General features: G+C 42.7%; 1 protein-coding gene across 1 annotated transcript in view; it reads left to right on the forward strand.

Annotated features, from left to right (window-relative positions):
* Positions 1-18,029, forward strand: part of PREX2 (phosphatidylinositol-3,4,5-trisphosphate dependent Rac exchange factor 2) — a 436,082-nt gene that overhangs the window by 278,117 nt on the left and 139,936 nt on the right. The window contains exons 27-30 of the mRNA XM_077492842.1: positions 1,465-1,559; positions 4,373-4,455; positions 5,338-5,428; positions 8,563-8,691. Coding sequence (XP_077348968.1) covers positions 1,465-1,559; positions 4,373-4,455; positions 5,338-5,428; positions 8,563-8,691 — 398 coding nt within the window. The remainder of the gene's footprint in view (positions 1-1,464; positions 1,560-4,372; positions 4,456-5,337; positions 5,429-8,562; positions 8,692-18,029) is intronic.

Consider the following 18,029-nt stretch of genomic DNA (forward strand, 5'->3'; position numbering starts at 1 on the left):
TTTTACAAATCATGTTTTGCTTCATATGTCATCTGTATCTCCATGCCATGTTAATATGTGTATATACATGAATTTTTAGTATCGATTCATATTTTTACTTGCATTGTGGATTGACTTTATCTGTATTGCTATATTGAAAATAAAATACTTTTACAGACATACAGTGCTTATTTGCATTGATGCTGCATGCTTTATTTAAAGTCCCAAAAATCCCCCCAATTTCTCCTTTGCATATCAGGGATGGAGGCATTGGACCTACACGTCCTACACCTCATTTAAAGTCCCAAAATGTTCTCCTTGCATGCAATAAATAGTGCTGCTAGTTAGATGGCCAGTTGGTGTTTGTTCAGTCTCTGCTAGCAGCAACAGGTTAATATCAGTAGTGTCCTTTCACCAGTCTCCTCGGAGCAAAGAGGAAATCCCTCAGTAGTTAACCTATGACAAATCAGCTATCTCTCTATTCATACCTGGCTCATATTGGGAATTGTAGTCCAATAATCCATTAAGTGCCATAGCAAATCTGCCATGATTCAATGCTGCCAACCATCAAGTCTCTTGAGCTCTTTATATTTATCAGCTCCTCCTGGTGGATTGAGGCAAGGTAGTGTTAACCTATTTAGCTGAATTCCATTGGGAGCACAGAGAGTATCACAGCACAATGTCCTAATTTACTCTCTGTTTATAGCCATGCACATGTCTATACTTGTATAGGATAAGAACCTTACGAATATGGGCGGTACAGAAAAAAAATCGAACGGAATCCTTCATCCATGCTATATAGAACAGGACAAATCTCTCATTGTGCTCTTATTGTGTCTTTAGGTACTCCAACAATCACTACAGGTGACTGCAGCCACTGTTTGGCGGAATTTTTGCGCCTGGCTTGAAGGATGTTAGAATGGAGGGGGGCTGATGGGGCCACCTATATACATAGCTCCCAACTGTCCCTGATTTTTGGGTTAATTCTCCTTTAAGGGGGTGTGACGGGGATGTGTCCTAAGCCTACATACGTTTGCTAGTAGGTGTCCCTCATTCCCATCTCTAAATGTTGGAAGGTGTGTATATAGCAAATTTCAATTTATCTAGAACTGTCCAAAATTTCAATAGTGTATGGACAGCTTAAGCCTGATTTGAACTTTCATCTATCTGAGGGCAGCTTATTTTTTTCTCCATAATGTGATTGGAGAATTTGAGTGGAAACCTCCTTTATTCGAATATTTAAATGTTTTGCCTATTTTGACCACCAAGAGACATGAACAGTTTTAGAATCATTCATATAATCCTGTGATGGGCTTCTTGTCTTTGTAGACATCTTGCCTTACAAGGACAGCTCTTGAGAACATTTTAACTAATTGGTAGCAGAGAACTGTACCATGCCTATTTGTATGTTATTGTTGCTGATGGTTAGGTGAGGACTGTTTGATCCTCCAAAATCTGTAACTGTATGCTTTATGTATTACACAGTGACTGTAACAGCAACAGAAACTCCATTGCCTCCTTCACTAGTGTGTGCAGCAGCCAATGTAGTTCATACCTGCACAGCGATGACATGGACTCTGGTAAGACTATTTTTAAGTGAATATAGTGCAATTAATTTTCTAACCTGTATATCATTTCCACTGTGAATTAGTAAACATGCAAGTTACTAATTCGTCTTGATTACAATAGCTTAAAACCATACGCTAAATTTTCACATAATGTAATTTCAAAAGTTGCTTTTAATTTTTCACATCTGCAGCTTTCATTCAACAAATTCCTAGTGATCCTGCCATAAAAGGTCCTTGTTTAGACACTTAAAACAAGAAAACCCCCTAAATGGGACTCTGACAAACCACCAACACATAAAATAAGACTAATAAAATGTTGTTTTTATTAATACAAAAGTCAAGACTACACAGACTAAAAACAGACAGCTAGCATCTGAACAATGTGCAATACAATACAAAACGACAATAGAACATCACAAGAACACTTATGCTCTTATTAGGGTAGAAAACCCAAATACCCGACGCTTTTCCAGTTTTGCTTGAAAACTTTCACCAGGGGTAGAGAGTAGAATGAGATGAAGTATAATTAAAGCTCATGATAGAACCATTCCTCAATAGGATATCATCATATTAGATGCAAATGCAGCTGGATGCCAAGACAAGGTCCCTAGCGACCCACGCCCAGGAAGTAATTCACCCCTCCGCAGAGCATACAGGCCGGTGTAAATTACAGGTTAAGAATCCACCTCTCACTAAAGATGTGGGGGGTGTATAAGCTAGAGCCAACGTAGATCCAAGCCTCAAATATGGACCCCAGGAGGTCCCCTGTTTTTTGGATCCCTTATTGGAAACACCAGAAAGGAGGTCCTATGAAGCGTCACGCCTTGATCAGATGCAGCCCTGTTTTCACATAATGTAGATTCAAAAGTTGCTTTTAATTTTTCAAAACTGCAGCTTTCATTCAACAAATTCCTAGTGATCCTTCCATGCTTCATTTAAAGTCCAAAAATGTACAGACGATTGGATTTTCCGACAACAAAAACCGTGGATTTCTTTCCGACGGATGTAGGCTCAAACTTGTCTTGCATACACACGGTCACACAAATGTTGTCGGAAATGCCATTTGGCAAGAACGCGGTGACGTACAACACGTACGACGAGCCGAAAAAATTAAGTTCAATAGCCAGTGCGGCTTCTCTGCTTGATTCCGAGCATGCGTGGAAATTTGTGAGTCGGAATTGTGTACACACGCTCGGAATTTACGACAACGGATTTTGTTGTCGGAAAATTTGAGATCCAGCTCTAAAATTTTTGTTGTTGGAACTTCTGACAGCAAATGTCCTGATGGAGCATAAAAAATTTCCGACAACAAGCTCACATTGAACATGTTTTGTCGGAAAATCCATCCGCGTGTACTCGGAATCAAGCAGAAAAGCCGCACTGGCTATTGAACTTCATTTTTCTCGGCTTTCTCATACGTGTTGTACGTCACCGCGTTCTTGCCAATCGGCATTTCCGACAACATTTGTGTGACCGTGTGTATGCAAGACAAGTTTGAGCCTACATCCGTCGGAAAGAAATCCACGGTTTTTGTCCACGGTGTTTTCCTGTTACGGGCTGACACCAGTTGCTGACACACATTGCACAGGCATGGTCCACCATTGTTACTATCAGGAAGCCAGTACAAAGGAATAACGTGTGATTGGCACTGGAGCAAGTGCATAGGAAGTGGCTGAAAAGGCTATAGGAGATCAACAACATTGAGATATAAAAAAAGGTTGAAGAAAAGGGAAAAACAAATATTATATGAGAAAATGGCAGTTGTCTAGGATACACAGTTCTTTAGAAAACTTAGGCTGCTTTCACACTGAGGCGCTTTATCGCAAAAAATAGCACCTGCATAGCGCCTGTAAAGAGCCTCTCCTCTCTATTCAGTGTGAAAGTCTGAGGGCTTTCACACTGAAGCGGTGTGCTGCAGGACGCCAAATAAAAGTCCTGCAAGCCACATCTTTGCAGCGCTGTAGGAGAGGTGTATACACCGTCCCTGAAGCGCCCCTGCCCATTGAAGTCAATGGGCAGCGCCGCCTAACCGATGGCATAGCACCGCTACAGCAGCACTTTGCAGGGGGTTTAACCCTTTTTTTCGGCTGCTAGCGGGGTTAAAAGTGCCCGCTAGCAGCCAAAAACCTCCACGAAAAAGACGGTAAAGCTCCGCTAAAATAGCAGTGTTTTACTTCCGACATCCCCAACGCCCCAGTGTGAAATTAGCCTAAATGTTATCCATTTAGGGTACTTTATTCAGTGAATAAGAATATGGTATTTCATGTTATTATTAAGTAGGTTGTATTTACTTTTCTCTTATTTTGCTCCTTATTCCTCAAGTTGAACTATATGTAGGTACGTATCCATGATACACAAAGGGCATCCAGCCACGATCACCGTAGGTAATCGCCGGCTATGCGAACATTCTTGAATAGTGTCTGATAACCTGTCATTGCATTGTACAGTCTCGCAGCTATCTTCACACAGCTGTCAATCCCAACCATATGAATTAGTAGATTCTTGCTGCTGACATTTGCAGTGTGATTAAATGCCTGTGCGAATGTGGCCCAAGAACATAAAGGGCTGTAACCAAGAGCATCCAATCTGCAATGAATATTGAATATTTACATAATTGACTTCCATAAACTTAATAAATTGCCATGGGTTACTGCACTTTGTCCATTATCATTGGTGTTTGTTATTTAGACAATTCTAGAGCTTTGTGAAGGGAGTACAAACAGAAGGTAATAGGACATATCCTGTTGTGAACAAGGCATAGGGAACACAGACTGACATAGTTGAATTTTGCATATTTTATTGTGTCTAATTCCTTTATACCACAGGGGATGAGCTGCCATTAAATGTCAGAATTTCCCATGAGAAACAAGATAAATTACACAGCTGCTTGGAACACCTTTTCAGTCAGGTAAGTGACATACAATAGGCACATTTTTATAATTCTCTGTAGACAACATGCAACATGTAAAATAAATAACAAGTCAGTACTTGTTAAATCAGGCAGCTAGCATAAGAGGTCAATATTCAAAACCCTCTGTCAGAAATGTGCATATATAATGCAGCACCCAACATTCAACCTATAGCGTTAGTGTTTTTTTGGACAGAAACCACAGTTTTTTTTGCATTTATCTGCATTTATTATCATTTACAGCTGAAAAATTCCTGTCAGAACCCACTAGTTTTGGGTATTTTTTACAGCCAAAAAACGCCCCCAGTCAAAAACAACTGATAACAGCCTATGTGTGCATGGGCACATAGGATAACATGCTGGAGAGTTTATTGACTGTAGAAAAAAAGTCTGAAGCCAAAAACCTAAAAATTTTCTAAAACGTCCAGTGTGCATGAGGCCTTATATTTGACAATTCCCAGGAGAATTCGGGCTGTCTTGGATGCCAAAGGCGGTCCAACACCATATTAGACAACGAGTTTGTTCTTTTACCATACTTGTTTCCATAAATTTGTCCAACCCCTGTATATGTCCAGTAGAGACAAATTATTTCAAATTATGTGCGTTGCAATTCATAAAAAATGTTCATCAAGTAATCCTTCCTTCCAAAAATCATAAATAAATAGAAAATAATAATTCATACATGTGTCCATCATTTTATTCCTATAAACCACCAATTCACACTAAGGGGTGTGTGGGATAAATTAGGTAAATTCCTTACAAATGTCAAATAGTAAAGTTCTAAAGTAATTTTCTTATAGTATAATTTATCTAACAAAACAAAAATATATTCTTTACTTTTAAGATGATGAAGAATTGATGTACTTTTTTGCTTTGTGACAGGTGGAATCAATTACTAATCTTCTAAGGGGACCAGCAGTTGCGAGGGCATTTGAGCAAACAAAATACTTTACACCTGGACGAGGCCTGCAAGGTACATCTGGTGATATACACTTTACGTATATATATATATATATATATATATATATATATATATATATATATATATATACTTTTAATACTCCAGAAATAACTACACTCCCCATAATCTATGTATGTTTGTTTTTAAAATGTATATTCAGTAAAAGTGTTCTTGAAGAAACTCTTCCACTTCCTAAAAAAAAAAATTAACCACAATGCACAATGGTGGAAATGTAAAATGCTAAAGTTTTTCTTTTGGAAGACTGTATGTCATGTACCTGGGCTTCTTTGAACCAGGGTGTTCCTGGTCCCACAGCTGCAGTCTTACCTGTTGTTCTGGAGTTATTGCAATGTTCTCCCAGCTTGATGCATTGCCTTGGACTCACCAGCCCCACCTGCTGTCAGCTGCGGACAATGTACAAGTAAGCAGTCCATAAATAGCAGCACTTCCTGTTACTCAGTGCCCGTTTGTTTGGACTAGCTCCCTGGGTGTATTGATAGCGCTGTGATTTCGACTACATTCTTCAGCCTGCTGATTTGGTACTTCACCGCCAGCTCGTGTATGACCTCTGCCTGCCTGATCATTCTTTGGATTTCGATTTTGTACTCCTTTGTCTGATCTGATGCCGACTTGACCTGCCTGACTACGTTTTGGTCTGAATCCTCAGCATACAAGCTCCACTTTGGACATTACCTACCACAGGTACCTTACAGTACAAATGGGCCACAATGGCAGTGGACCCTGCTGAGATTAAGGTGATTTCGCGCCAGGTACAGCTGATTGGAGCTCATGAACAGCATATTTCTTCTCTGGATTCCAAGTTAGATGAACTGTGTGCTATGCTTAAATCTTTCTTGCTTGGACCCTCTGCACTGGTCCAGACTCCAGCTCCTACTCCTGCTCCAATCCAACCCGCCTCTTCTGTACTACCCAAACTTCCCTTGCGTGAAAATTTGGTGGTGATACTGAGGACTGCAGAGATTTTTTTAAATGTTCGCCGTTTGCATTTCCGCAACAACCCTGGGACTTTTAGCACTTTGTCTGCCAAAGAGACTTTTGTAATTTCCTTGTTAAAAGGGAAGGCCTTGGCCTGGGTCTCTCCTCAACTGGAACGCAATGATCCTGTGCTGCAAGACGCTGACATATTTCTGGCTTCTCTTTATACCTCTCCAGACTGTATTAAGTACTGATTTTTGGACATACAGCAAGGTACCAGGTCTGTGGCACAGTATGCTATTGAGTGTTTGTCTGGATGTCCAGTATCATGAAAGGTGCCAAGAGATACTTAGAACTTGCAAGCTTCCTAGGCCAGTTTACCGTTTGGCCCTAACTTCCAAGCACCACCTCAGCCAGAACCTGAAATTTCAGTTGAATCCCAGGCACCTGTGGAACCCATGAAAGTTAGCCGTCTCCACCTAACAGAGTCAGAGAAGCAAAGGAGGCATGCTTTGGGCCTATGCCTGTACTGTGTACTTAAAGGACATTTGTTATCTGTCTGCCCTTCCCATCCAGTAAAAGGCAGGGTCTAACTGGTGTTGAAGGAGCTGGGTTAGACCTTACATAGGTATATCCTCCAAGACCAAGATTACTGTTCCTGCAATAAACTTGTCTCCTATCAGGCTTTTGTGGATTCTGGAGCTGCTGGCATATTCCTGGACTACACTTTTGCTAAGGAAAATAACATCCCATTTGTTCCTAAGTCTAGACTTCTGAGCATCACCACCCTGAATGGACAACCGTTGGCACAGTGGCACAGTGGCAGGGCCAATTCTTTGGGCCGGAAAAAAATGTTTAGCATGGGGAAGCTTTGGAGCCTCTATCATGCTTTTATTGCTGTCTAAATCCCATTTGGAGAGATGCCCCTCACTTTCTGTCTCCATGATAGTGAACATCAGGACAGGAAGGGGAAATCTCCCCAAGGACTAAGATAGTAGCAGAAGCTTGTCTGAGGTTCAAAGCATTCTCCATTCTGGCCACAACAAAAATACATGGGCGACAGCTGGGTACACATGGATCAAAAATAGGCTGGTTCAGCAAGGCCTGGCTGAATACCGATCTGTGTGTACTGTAGCTATACCAGTTTGACAGAAGCTGGTATTTAGATCAGCTTCTGTTGAATGGTCCTGCTTGAAAACCTTTTTGGATCAGCAGATGCAGATAATTGACAGCAGCACTGATCAGTGTATTCTGACAGTGAAGGAACCCCCCACTGTCAGAACACAGTGGTACAGTATTCTGTTAATTTTTTTTTTGTTCAGCCCGCTACTTGAACGAAAAAAAAAACTGTGTATCCAGAGTAACGCTCCACAAGAAAAGGAAGCTGCTCACCATGTAAAAGCCTTTAGTCCAATATATGCAAACTCTATGATAAATACAATTCTATCTGGTATTTGCAAGCTTTAACACATTTCAGTCCAGATGGTTCTTACTCATAGGACTAAAGGCTTTTACATGATGAACAGTTTCCTTTTCATGTGGAGAGTTGGTATGTGGAGTGTGAAGTGACCAGCGACTGCTGGGAGCCAGCTCCCTGAGTCAGAAAATTAGTGAGAAGCAGTGTCTGCAGAGGACGAATATACTGTGACTCCTAACAAAGTTTGGCTGGAGTTAGAGTTTAAACTTACCTTACTCTTGTGGAGGATATTGAAATTGGTTATTGATTTACAACAGTTGGCTGATTAGCTTCCAGGCAGAAGAAAAGGTTGTATAGAGTTTGGAAAGTCTGGACTCAGCTCTGAACCAATGTGTAATGTTTAATGAGGTGCTGACATAGATATTTATAACGCTGAACAGGTATCTATAGCTGCATTTCCTCTTTAGGTATTCTTAAACCAAACTAAAGGATAATTTTATGTTTCCATGGAGGTATATATATATATATATATATATATATATATATATATAATCTCCCTATTTTTCTGAAGGTGGCCCATTACTTCTAGTTACTCCTTAGTTTGGTTAATGTCACAGCTGTTACCGATATGGTATCTGAAAGAAGATGTACATAAACGCTACAAATAGCAGCTATTTCTTCATTTGTTTGAGCTATGGAGTGACGATGATAAATAATCTTAGCACAGTTATATTGCCTACATCCAGATGTGAGTTTTCAAGCTGTCACTCCTTCTTTTGTATGTTCTCTATAGAATTTCAACAGGAAATGGAGCCTAAATTAAGCTGTCCAAAGCGGTTACGACTTCATATTAAACAGGATCCTTGGAATCTGCCAAGTAGTGTCCGAATTCTTGCACAGAACATTAGAAAGTTTGTAGAAGGTGAGTTAAAATTATCTAGAATGTTTTTAAAAAAAATATTGGAAATATTGTTTCAAAAAGCATATTTTTTCTCTGACCTTGAGATTTCATATACAATATGCTTGGCAAGATATGAGAATTTAAGGGATTACAAATAAAACATTAACTTTCTTTCTGGGACACTCCAACATTTAAGCCTGGTACACACTACAAGTTTTTTTTCATTCAATCCAGCTCCAGTCAGAGCCGCTGTACTAGTTATCCAAAGTTAGTAAAGCTATCTCCTCTGCTGAGCTGTTGTGTTCTGACAAGGGGATGCCCCCCCCCCCCCCGCAACAGAACACTCCGATCAGTGCTGTCTGCCATTGGCCAAGAGCGCTGATCAGGAGTCGGTCAGCTGCTGGTTTTCCATTATGCTTATCCGACAGCAACCGCCAAACAGACTGACATACACACGGGCCAAATGTCGGCTGTTTTTTATTGAACCGGCCGATGTCTCCCGACATTCGGCCTGTGTATATGGGACTTAAAGTGTTACTAAACCCAGTAGTGTGAAAATAGTTCATCCGCCCTCAACACAGTGCCCACAGCTCATAAATCATCTTCTTACATTAAAATACTGCCACTATATACCTTTTTGGATGATCCGTATACCCTGGTTACATGATAAACTGCAGAGTTTCTCCAGTGCTGAGAGTTCAGGAAGGGGGAGATTTCCACTGCAGCCTGAATACATGCCCACATGTGTGATGTGAATATCATGTGATCTGGCTAGCTCTGATCAACAAGTAAATGTGCTCTCCAGCATAAAAGACACAACTGAGCATGTGCAGGTCGGCTAGCTGGCTTCCCCAGATAGACAGTGCAGGGAGAGAAGAAGCTATGCATACAGGATAAAAAAAACACAATGCAGAGGATTAACCCCTTAAGTTCCACAGTGAGTATAACAAGCATGCTATGTTGCATATACAGGCTGATTTTACTGTTGTGGGTTTAGTAACACTTTACAAGTTTTTGGTGAAATAAGAATTTGTCTGATCAGATTTGTTACAGCTCAGATAAGTGCAGGTGTCAGTAAAAGGATTGGTAGAAGTGACTGTTAATAGCTGTCATTTAGTGTATATTTCCTGAAGGCTTTACTGTACTCCATATAAAGGGGTGGGTCCTGCGCAAATCGTGCCACTCAAATAAAATACACAAATTCAAAATAATATAAATATGTGCATACATACAATGCCGTGAAAAAAAATATAGTCCAAAAAACAGCACGCATAAAAATATATAAAAAATATATAAAAAAATGGAAAAAAGGTTTAATGATAGAACAATAATAAAATGTCCGCTACTCAAGGCTCCCAGAACTCTCACCTTTAAACGAAGTGAATAAGCAAATCAAACAAACTCCAGGATTCTCTTATTTCATTCATAAATAATAAATAATAGCCATCAGGAAATCCAAAGGAGGGATGCAATGATACAATTCCGCCACTAGAGGGCCAGTCCCAGCTTCCAGAACAGGTGAAATGGATCTTCACTTCTATTTCACAGTGTATGGCTCAAAATAAGAGAGAGGAGTGGGAGAGAGAGAAACAGGAGACTTCCATAGTGTAGTAGTTTAAAAAACGGCAGGTAGATTTATTAAAAAGCAGTAAAGACTCTCACATTTTAATTGCAAAAACAAGCACAATCAGGAAGAGGGTATAATGACAACTTCCTCCCGCGAGGCTCTGTCCCTATGAAATTAGAGGTAAAGGAGACACAGAGTTTGCATGCCTGCGGACTGCAGGACTACAGAGTGTAGAGTTTAAATGGAGAAAACTGCTCTGTCAGTTTTCTCCAGGTTTTGCTAGCTCCAGATGGAATTCTGTAGTTTGGAGATCCCTGAGAGTTATGGGTGGGACGGGATCTCCAACCCTGTGTCCGGGTCTTGAGGCTAGCGAGCAGGGTGTGTGCCCAGCTGCACACAGCCCATATAACGAGGGGATTTGTGTAGGATGGTGGTGTGTGAGCAGCTTGCTGCTTGAAGCTGTGCATGTCTAAAGCTGTGTGAAGGACTTGAAGCTGTGTGCGTCCAAGGAGCCGTGTGCTGTGTGTCGAAGGGTTGGAAGCTGTGTGCGTCCAAGCAGTTTGTTGGACGGGGCAAGTACCTATAGCAGCAGTACTGCTGAAGAGTAGCCAGGTGGGCTAGCATTTTCGTTCTGATTTTGCTGTATTTAATTTAAGCTTGGACCCCTGAGTGGGATTACTGGATGGACGAATATTTTGTTTTCTTCTAATAAACGTGGGCTACCAGGCCCTTAACCATACACGCCTGACTGATGTGGACTAAAAAAATGCATCTACCAATTGAGCTAATCACCCCAATGTCACAAGTGGTGCTCGAATGCGGGCATGTAGACGGTGGAATCCGGGTCCTTGCTCCATGGTGAGTCGCATCAGGAACTACTGCTAGCTGTGTGTGGCAGCCAGGCGAACAGCATTGCGTATACGTTTATTTGATGGACTGTGTTGCATGCGGGTTGTGTACCTGTGAAGGAAGAATCAAACATCAGATTTTTTTTTTTTCTTTCTCTGCTGAGAACTGTTACAAGCTGCTGTGTGCATGTGATTGCAAGGATGGGACGGTCAAAGCAAAAAAAAGGAAGCAATCCTTGCTAAAGCCAGGGAGCGGCTATTGTGGCTAGAGGGTATTTCACCACATGCCCCAGCCACACCAGAGAATTTGTCTGAGTCTGACATCGCTGTGATCTGGGGTAAATTGATCATGTCACCCCGAGTTAAAGGAGAAGTGAAAGAGGATGTTGTTCCTGGCAGCCTGAGCCCAAAGGTGCCACAGCATGACGCAAGGAGGCCTCTGCGCTGCATTAGTTGTAGTGAGTGGGGACATGCTGTTGCCCATTGCCCCTCGTCACAGGAATGTTTGGGGAATAACCAAGCTGGATGGGAGGTTGATGAATTCTGGAGCTCATCTACTAATGATTGTGATCAGCTGTGTCCTCAGAAGTGGTATCCAATGGCAATGAGTGAGAGCCAGTCATGGAGGAGATGCCAAGAAGTGAGCTCAGCATGGCCTGAGAAGATGTCTCCACCTTGAAGGACCAGTAAAAAGGGGCCAGTGACATGTGAGACAGCGAATGAATGGTTCAAGCGGAATCGCAAAGAGTCGGGTGCACTGCAAGGGGCTGAGATCTTGGCCTCTGACTATGTGCAACCCATGCTGCCTACAGAGGAGGTGGGAGACTTCCTTGTAAGATTTGAAAAAGTTGCTGTAAAGAGAAAATGGCCTACGGACCGGTGGCCAAAACTGCTGCAAACCTTATTGCGGATAGAGTTCCGGTCGGTTTACCATTTGATGGATGGGGACCAGGATGACTACAGCAAGTTTAAAGAGGAAATCCTTCTTAGAGGAGAGTTCCATCGTATCACGGGCCGCCAGCAATGCTCCAGGACGGGAGAAGTGTCGCCGGAAGACCTAGGATTTGGAAATCCAGAGAAACGTAAAGTTTTCTGTCATGGCCGCTTAGGCAAAGGGGTCAGTCCCGAAAGGAGAGTACATCAGCCTGAATCCTGCATGAGTTATAGCCAACCAGCTTTGGAGCGCAAGTCTGCAGTTACCCCTATCAACAAGGATCTTGTGTTACCTACAGGGGGCATCAGTGGGTTCAGAAAGGCTGCAGTTTTGCTCCATGGCCACATGGGGGAGTCAGCCTATAGAAACACCACACCAGTGAGACAACGCACTCAAGTGAAGGCTATGACATCAGCTGCAGGAACTGGTAAGACTGTTTCAGTTTATGATGCTGAACCCAGTGAAGTGGGAGTATGTCCAGTGGGGAGATCCGCAGTACAAATGGACATAGACTTTCTGCATTGTGCTACCCAGAGCAGTGGGGAGGCGCAGCGTAAAGCCCAACTAGACGCAGGGCTAAAGACTGAAAAGGACATGGGGACTCTGCATATGCCTGCTATGATCCAGCAGATGGCTGGGAAAATTGTCCTAGGGGTGACCAAAACAGTGCTGGTACCATGTTCCCTAGTGACAGCTGCTGCAGGGTTGCCCAGGGAAACTTCCAAGGAGCTTGCAGTGTTGGAGCAGAGAGTTTCCCAGGTCAGCTATGGAGCTGCCCAAATAGGCAAAAGTGCCCCTTTACAGAGAGCGGGTGCTGTGAAGAGTTGCTCAGAGGTTATGGTGGCTCATAGACAACCCACAAAAGCAGTAGCTATGTCAACACATAATGAGAATATTGATGGTCATGCTGACAATAGTGTTGGCCAATGTGATGTGATTGGTGATTATAATGCTGAAAGATGTGTTTCCTGTAATGTTACGACTGAGCCACACAGTGAGAGAGTGTGGGCGCAGCCCCACAACCCTACGTGTAGCCCAGTGGGCAAGGGGTTAATTCAGCCTGCAAAAGTTGAGGGTACAAAGCTGAATGTGTCTGTAGTGCCACCAGAAAAAGGTGTTCAAAATGGTGTGCTGCACCAAGCTTTAGGTGAAGCATCACCCCAATGCAACGTTGATAAAAGTGTGGTGTTACAAAATGATGTATATAGAAGTGAGGAATGTGCAGTTAAAGCTAATGAATCCCAGGTTTCTGTGCGGCTTTCTACAGCAGGTGATGCAACGCTGTGGAACACCCATGGTGGAACCACAATGGACTGGGACAGCTGGGCCAAACAATTGCTAGCCATGCTGGGTAAGGCTAACATAAGTAACAAGGGTGTGGACACAACTGCTATGCCAGACAGGGGGATCGCAGAGCCGCTGGTGGTTGAGGGCGTCCTGGTCCCTGCAAAGGTTGCTGCCCTCCCCTCTGAAGAAACAGTTCAGGGCACTGGCATCGCCGATGTGTTGTCCACAGCTCCACAGCTAAATGATATTGAGTATCAAAGTGATAGTGTGACTTGTAATGACCTGCAGAGGCTCACCAACACTGGTGCAGAATGGATAAGTGTGAGACATGTGTCTGACAGCTCTCCAGGGGAACAACAAGCCGTGATGATGAGTACCTCCAAGGAGGATGAGGTCTCTTCAAATGTCTCACCCTCTCAACCTGCAGTCGCTGAGCCCCTCCATGTCTTGGACAGGGTAGAAGACCCTAGAAAGTTCTGGTGTTTAGACATGGGATGTTTAGAGATGACCGAAACCTTACTGGAAATGCTAGAGTTGGTAAAAATGAACTCGCTGTATACTTGGGTATCTCCACCGCAGTTGGACCAGGTGGTGCTGCGTAGCACCAATGGGTGGAGCCAAGTGGTACAGGCAGTGCTGGGAAACCATGACCAACAGTGGAATTGGTGGGACCAATGGTTAACCATTTGGCACAGGATCTCCAGATTCTCTGTGAGCGTACTTCTAGTTATTGATTGGTATGGAAGGCACGCGAGAGAACTGCTTGAGATATCAGAGGTCTCTCCGTCTGGGGCGGTGACTAGAAAAATCTCTGCTGGTGTGGTCCGAGGTGCGGCGGAGCAGTGGTCAGTAGAAGGCGCAGATACTGCCTTACCCGCTAGGCCTCATGAGAAGGAAGGGCCCAGAATGGACTCAGCAGTAGCAGAGATGCTTTCTGTCACTGGCCCAGGGGTACAAGTTAAGGTGCCCAGAGACACTATGGGAGAAAGTGTTAATGTTGGTTGCCGTAACAATGTAATGTGTACACCTGGAAAAAATGGTTTATGCTTGGGTCAGGGTAGTTTGTTAGAACAGGTACCCATGGAGTGTTTGACAATGGGTGAGGTGGAGCTGTGCTATGGTCCCGTCGGACGTAGTCCCTCCTCAGGTCTTCTTCTAACAAACACTGAATTGGAAAGCACTGATATGGAAAGCTGTGATCTGTTAAGCGTTCGTTCTGTAAACAATGATTTGGTTGCAGTGGGTACCAAGAAAAACTGTTTTGAACCTGAAATACCGATGGTGAAGGGTAAAATGGGTATTTGTAAGTTGAAAGGAGGGCTCAAGGAAGGCAGAGTTCCCCCAAGAAAAGTGAATAAGCCCAGGGACCCCAAAAGAAGAGGAAGGCTGAGTATAGGACAATATAGGAACCTGTTAAGATCCAGGGGGGAATGTTCCTGGAAGCGCACCCGGAAAAAGGGTTGGGCCTACGTGGCTGACAGCCAGCACAGAGGTGTGCCAACCATCATGATGGGTGCTGGTGTTGCTCCCTCCGGATCGAAACAAAGGGGGGGGATATGTGACAGGGCGAGGCTCTGTCCCTATGAAATTAGAGGTAAAGGAGACACAGAGTTTGCATGTCTGCGGACTGCAGGACTACAGAGTGTAGAGTTTAAATGGAGAAAACTGCTCTGTCAGTTTTCTCCATGTTTTGCTAGCTCCAGATGGGATTCTGTAGTTTGGAGATCCCTGAGAGTTATGGGTGGGACGGGATCTCCAACCCTGTGTCCGGGTCTTGAGGCTAGCGAGCAGGGTGTGTGCCCAGCTGCACACAGCCCATATAACGAGGGGATTTGTGTAGGATGGTGGTGTGTGAGCAGCTTGCTGCTTGAAGCTGTGCATGTCTAAAGCTGTGTGAAGGACTTGAAGCTGTGTGCGTCCAAGGAGCCGTGTGCTGTGTGTCGAAGGGTTGGAAGCTGTGTGCGTCCAAGCAGTTTGTTGGACGGGGCAAGTACCTATAGCAGCAGTACTGCTGAAGAGTAGCCAGGTGGGCTAGCATTTTCGTTCTGATTTTGCTGTATTTAATTTAAGCTTGGACCCCTGCGTGGGATTACTGGATGGACGAATATTTTGTTTTCTTCTAATAAACGTGGGCTACCAGGCCCTTAACCATACACGCCTGACTGATGTGGACTAAAAAAATGCATCTACCAATTGAGCTAATCACCCCAATGTCACACTTTATTGATTTCTTTTCAATTTAAACAAAACAAACATCATTCACATACCTTTATATAAAAAGCAGAAAAATACATAAAAAGGTCTGCATTCTTAGGTGGTAAACAAAAGCAAATGATGGCCAGAAAAGAAACGAAGACAGCATAAATGTGCCTTATCTCAGCATTGTACAGTATATATATATATATATATATATAAAATCAAGGCAAGAAAACAAATACAAATTTAAAAGCATGCGGTGAAACCTGTTTTTTGGTTTGAAAGCATGGATTGCTAGTGACATTCTTAAAGTAGATAAATTAACTAAAATGATAGCAAAATAGTTATTTAAATAATGGTGGCCTGACAAAATGTAGACGAAAAACAATCCTGACAGTACATGAGGAACAAATTAAAATGTAGTGTAATGTACCATTTTAAACTGGTGGTCAGTGCAGTGCCTCCATTGATGTAATAGTCAGTGGTTTTGATGCCTCCCTTCAAAAGTGGTGGTCAGCATTTTTAGTTGGTGGTTAGTGTAGTGCCTATTGTTAGCTGGTGGTCAGTATATTGTCCTGCTTTTAGTTAGTGCTCAGTGCTTTTGCTGCCCCCTCAGATTGGTATTCAGGAGTTTTAGAGCCCATTGGTGGTTAATGGTTACATGCCCTCCTTGCTGGTTATTAGGAGTAATTGTTGGTGGCCTACCCACCTAAATCCTGACTCCGACCAGAGATGTTAGAACCAGAACTGTGCAGGAACTGTGAGCAGTACTTTCATTCATGCACCATGTCAGCAGTGGCACCAGAGGTGGGTCACACCTGCTGCTGCAACCTTGGTACACCATTGCAGCAGGCAGTAGTACATGCAAGCACCATCATTAATAAAGAAGGGTCAGGTTTCAGAATACATTGCTGTCTATGGATATGCACAGAGCACTATGCTTCCACAAAACCAAATCAAATGTTTGTTGTCTATTCTGACATTATTTATGTCATATATACTTTTGTTCAGTACTTTAGAAAAATGAATTATAAGGCTGTGTAGAAAATATAGAACAATACATTCTTTTACCATGAGACCTATATATTCCCCATTAACTCCTGGCATTAAAGTGACACTTATTTTTGGGTAAAACCACAAATTGTTTTCATCCTAATTTTTTCCTTTGTAGTAATCCTGTTATTGTATAACTGTGTTCTGTATTTCTGATGTCAATGCCATGAACTCTGCTTGCCATATTTAAAAACAATATTTCATTATGCTGAGCTAAACATATATCCATGTGGTGAGCACTTCCATGAAGGATGCCGTGTCAGCACTTACTCTAATGTATTTTGATGGTTAGGGAACAAGTCTGTAGAAGATTTATGAGCATGTTTATTTTCCTGAAATCCAGAGGAGAATAAAGCAGTAGTTATCTGCTTTCAGCAGTCTATTTTAACTCTGCAAGACTTATTTCCCATAGCTCAAGATCTTCAGTTTCGAAAGAGATGCCCTAAACCATCAAAAAGTTTCTTTTGATTAGGCTTCTCTGTACCAGACATCACACTGATCACTGATGGCGCACAAACGTACAATCAGATAAAACAAATGTACTGCAAGCAGAAGAAACGTTACGCAAGTTTCAGAAGATTTCTATTACCAGTTATTGTACCTGATGTAGAAAAACAGAAGAGCTTGATAAATAATCAACCTTGTCTTATCAGGCTTATAGTGAGGAGAATACAGAATGCTGTGAATAGGAAGATTTACTGTGATAGAAAATACAACCGTAATAGAGAACAATTTGAGTACTAAACAAGCAGGTCTTCCAGGATTTATGATATAATATACAATTTTTGCTTGTCCTTTAAGTGCCCACCAAGCACCATACTGCAGGCCAGAGTTGTCCACTTGGCAGTTCTGCCATTTTCCAAAAGGGGTTATGTGTGGCCAACTATGGTTGACAGCTTATATAAGTGCTAGGAATGGCTTTCTACCACCATATAATTGGAAATCACTTGTACTCCATTAATTTTTTTTATGGATCGTATATAAACATATCGTGTAGGGAGTTGTAGAGTGGGCAGTGTTTTCTTTATTATTATTATACAGGTTTTATATAGTGCCAACAGTTTGCTCAGCGCTTTACAACATGAGGGCAGACATTACAGTTACATTACAATTTGGAACAAGAAGAATCAGGCCGCGTACACACGGGCGGACTGTTCGCCCAACTTTGTTCGTCAAACAATCCGACAAACAGTCCGCTCAAAATTTGCATGGACGGACTTGACCACACACGATGAACGAACAGTCCGCTGAAAGCGTGCGCGATGACGTGAACGGCACGTACGACGGGACGAGAAATTCGACGTCCAATACACTGCAATGCAACCTTCGCCGTGTAAATCCGTTCTGAGCATGCGCGAAACTTAGTTTGTCGAACAAGCCTACACACGAGCGGACTGTCCGCTGAAACCAAGTTTCAGCGGACTGTCTTACGGGAATTCCGAAAAACTTTGTTCGTCAGACTGTCCGCTGAAAC

Source organism: Lithobates pipiens, unplaced genomic scaffold (assembly GCF_037356315.1).
Source record: "Lithobates pipiens isolate NorthernLeopardFrog02 unplaced genomic scaffold, aLitPip1_a1.2 Scaffold_19, whole genome shotgun sequence".
Taxonomy (NCBI): domain Eukaryota; kingdom Metazoa; phylum Chordata; class Amphibia; order Anura; family Ranidae; genus Lithobates; species Lithobates pipiens.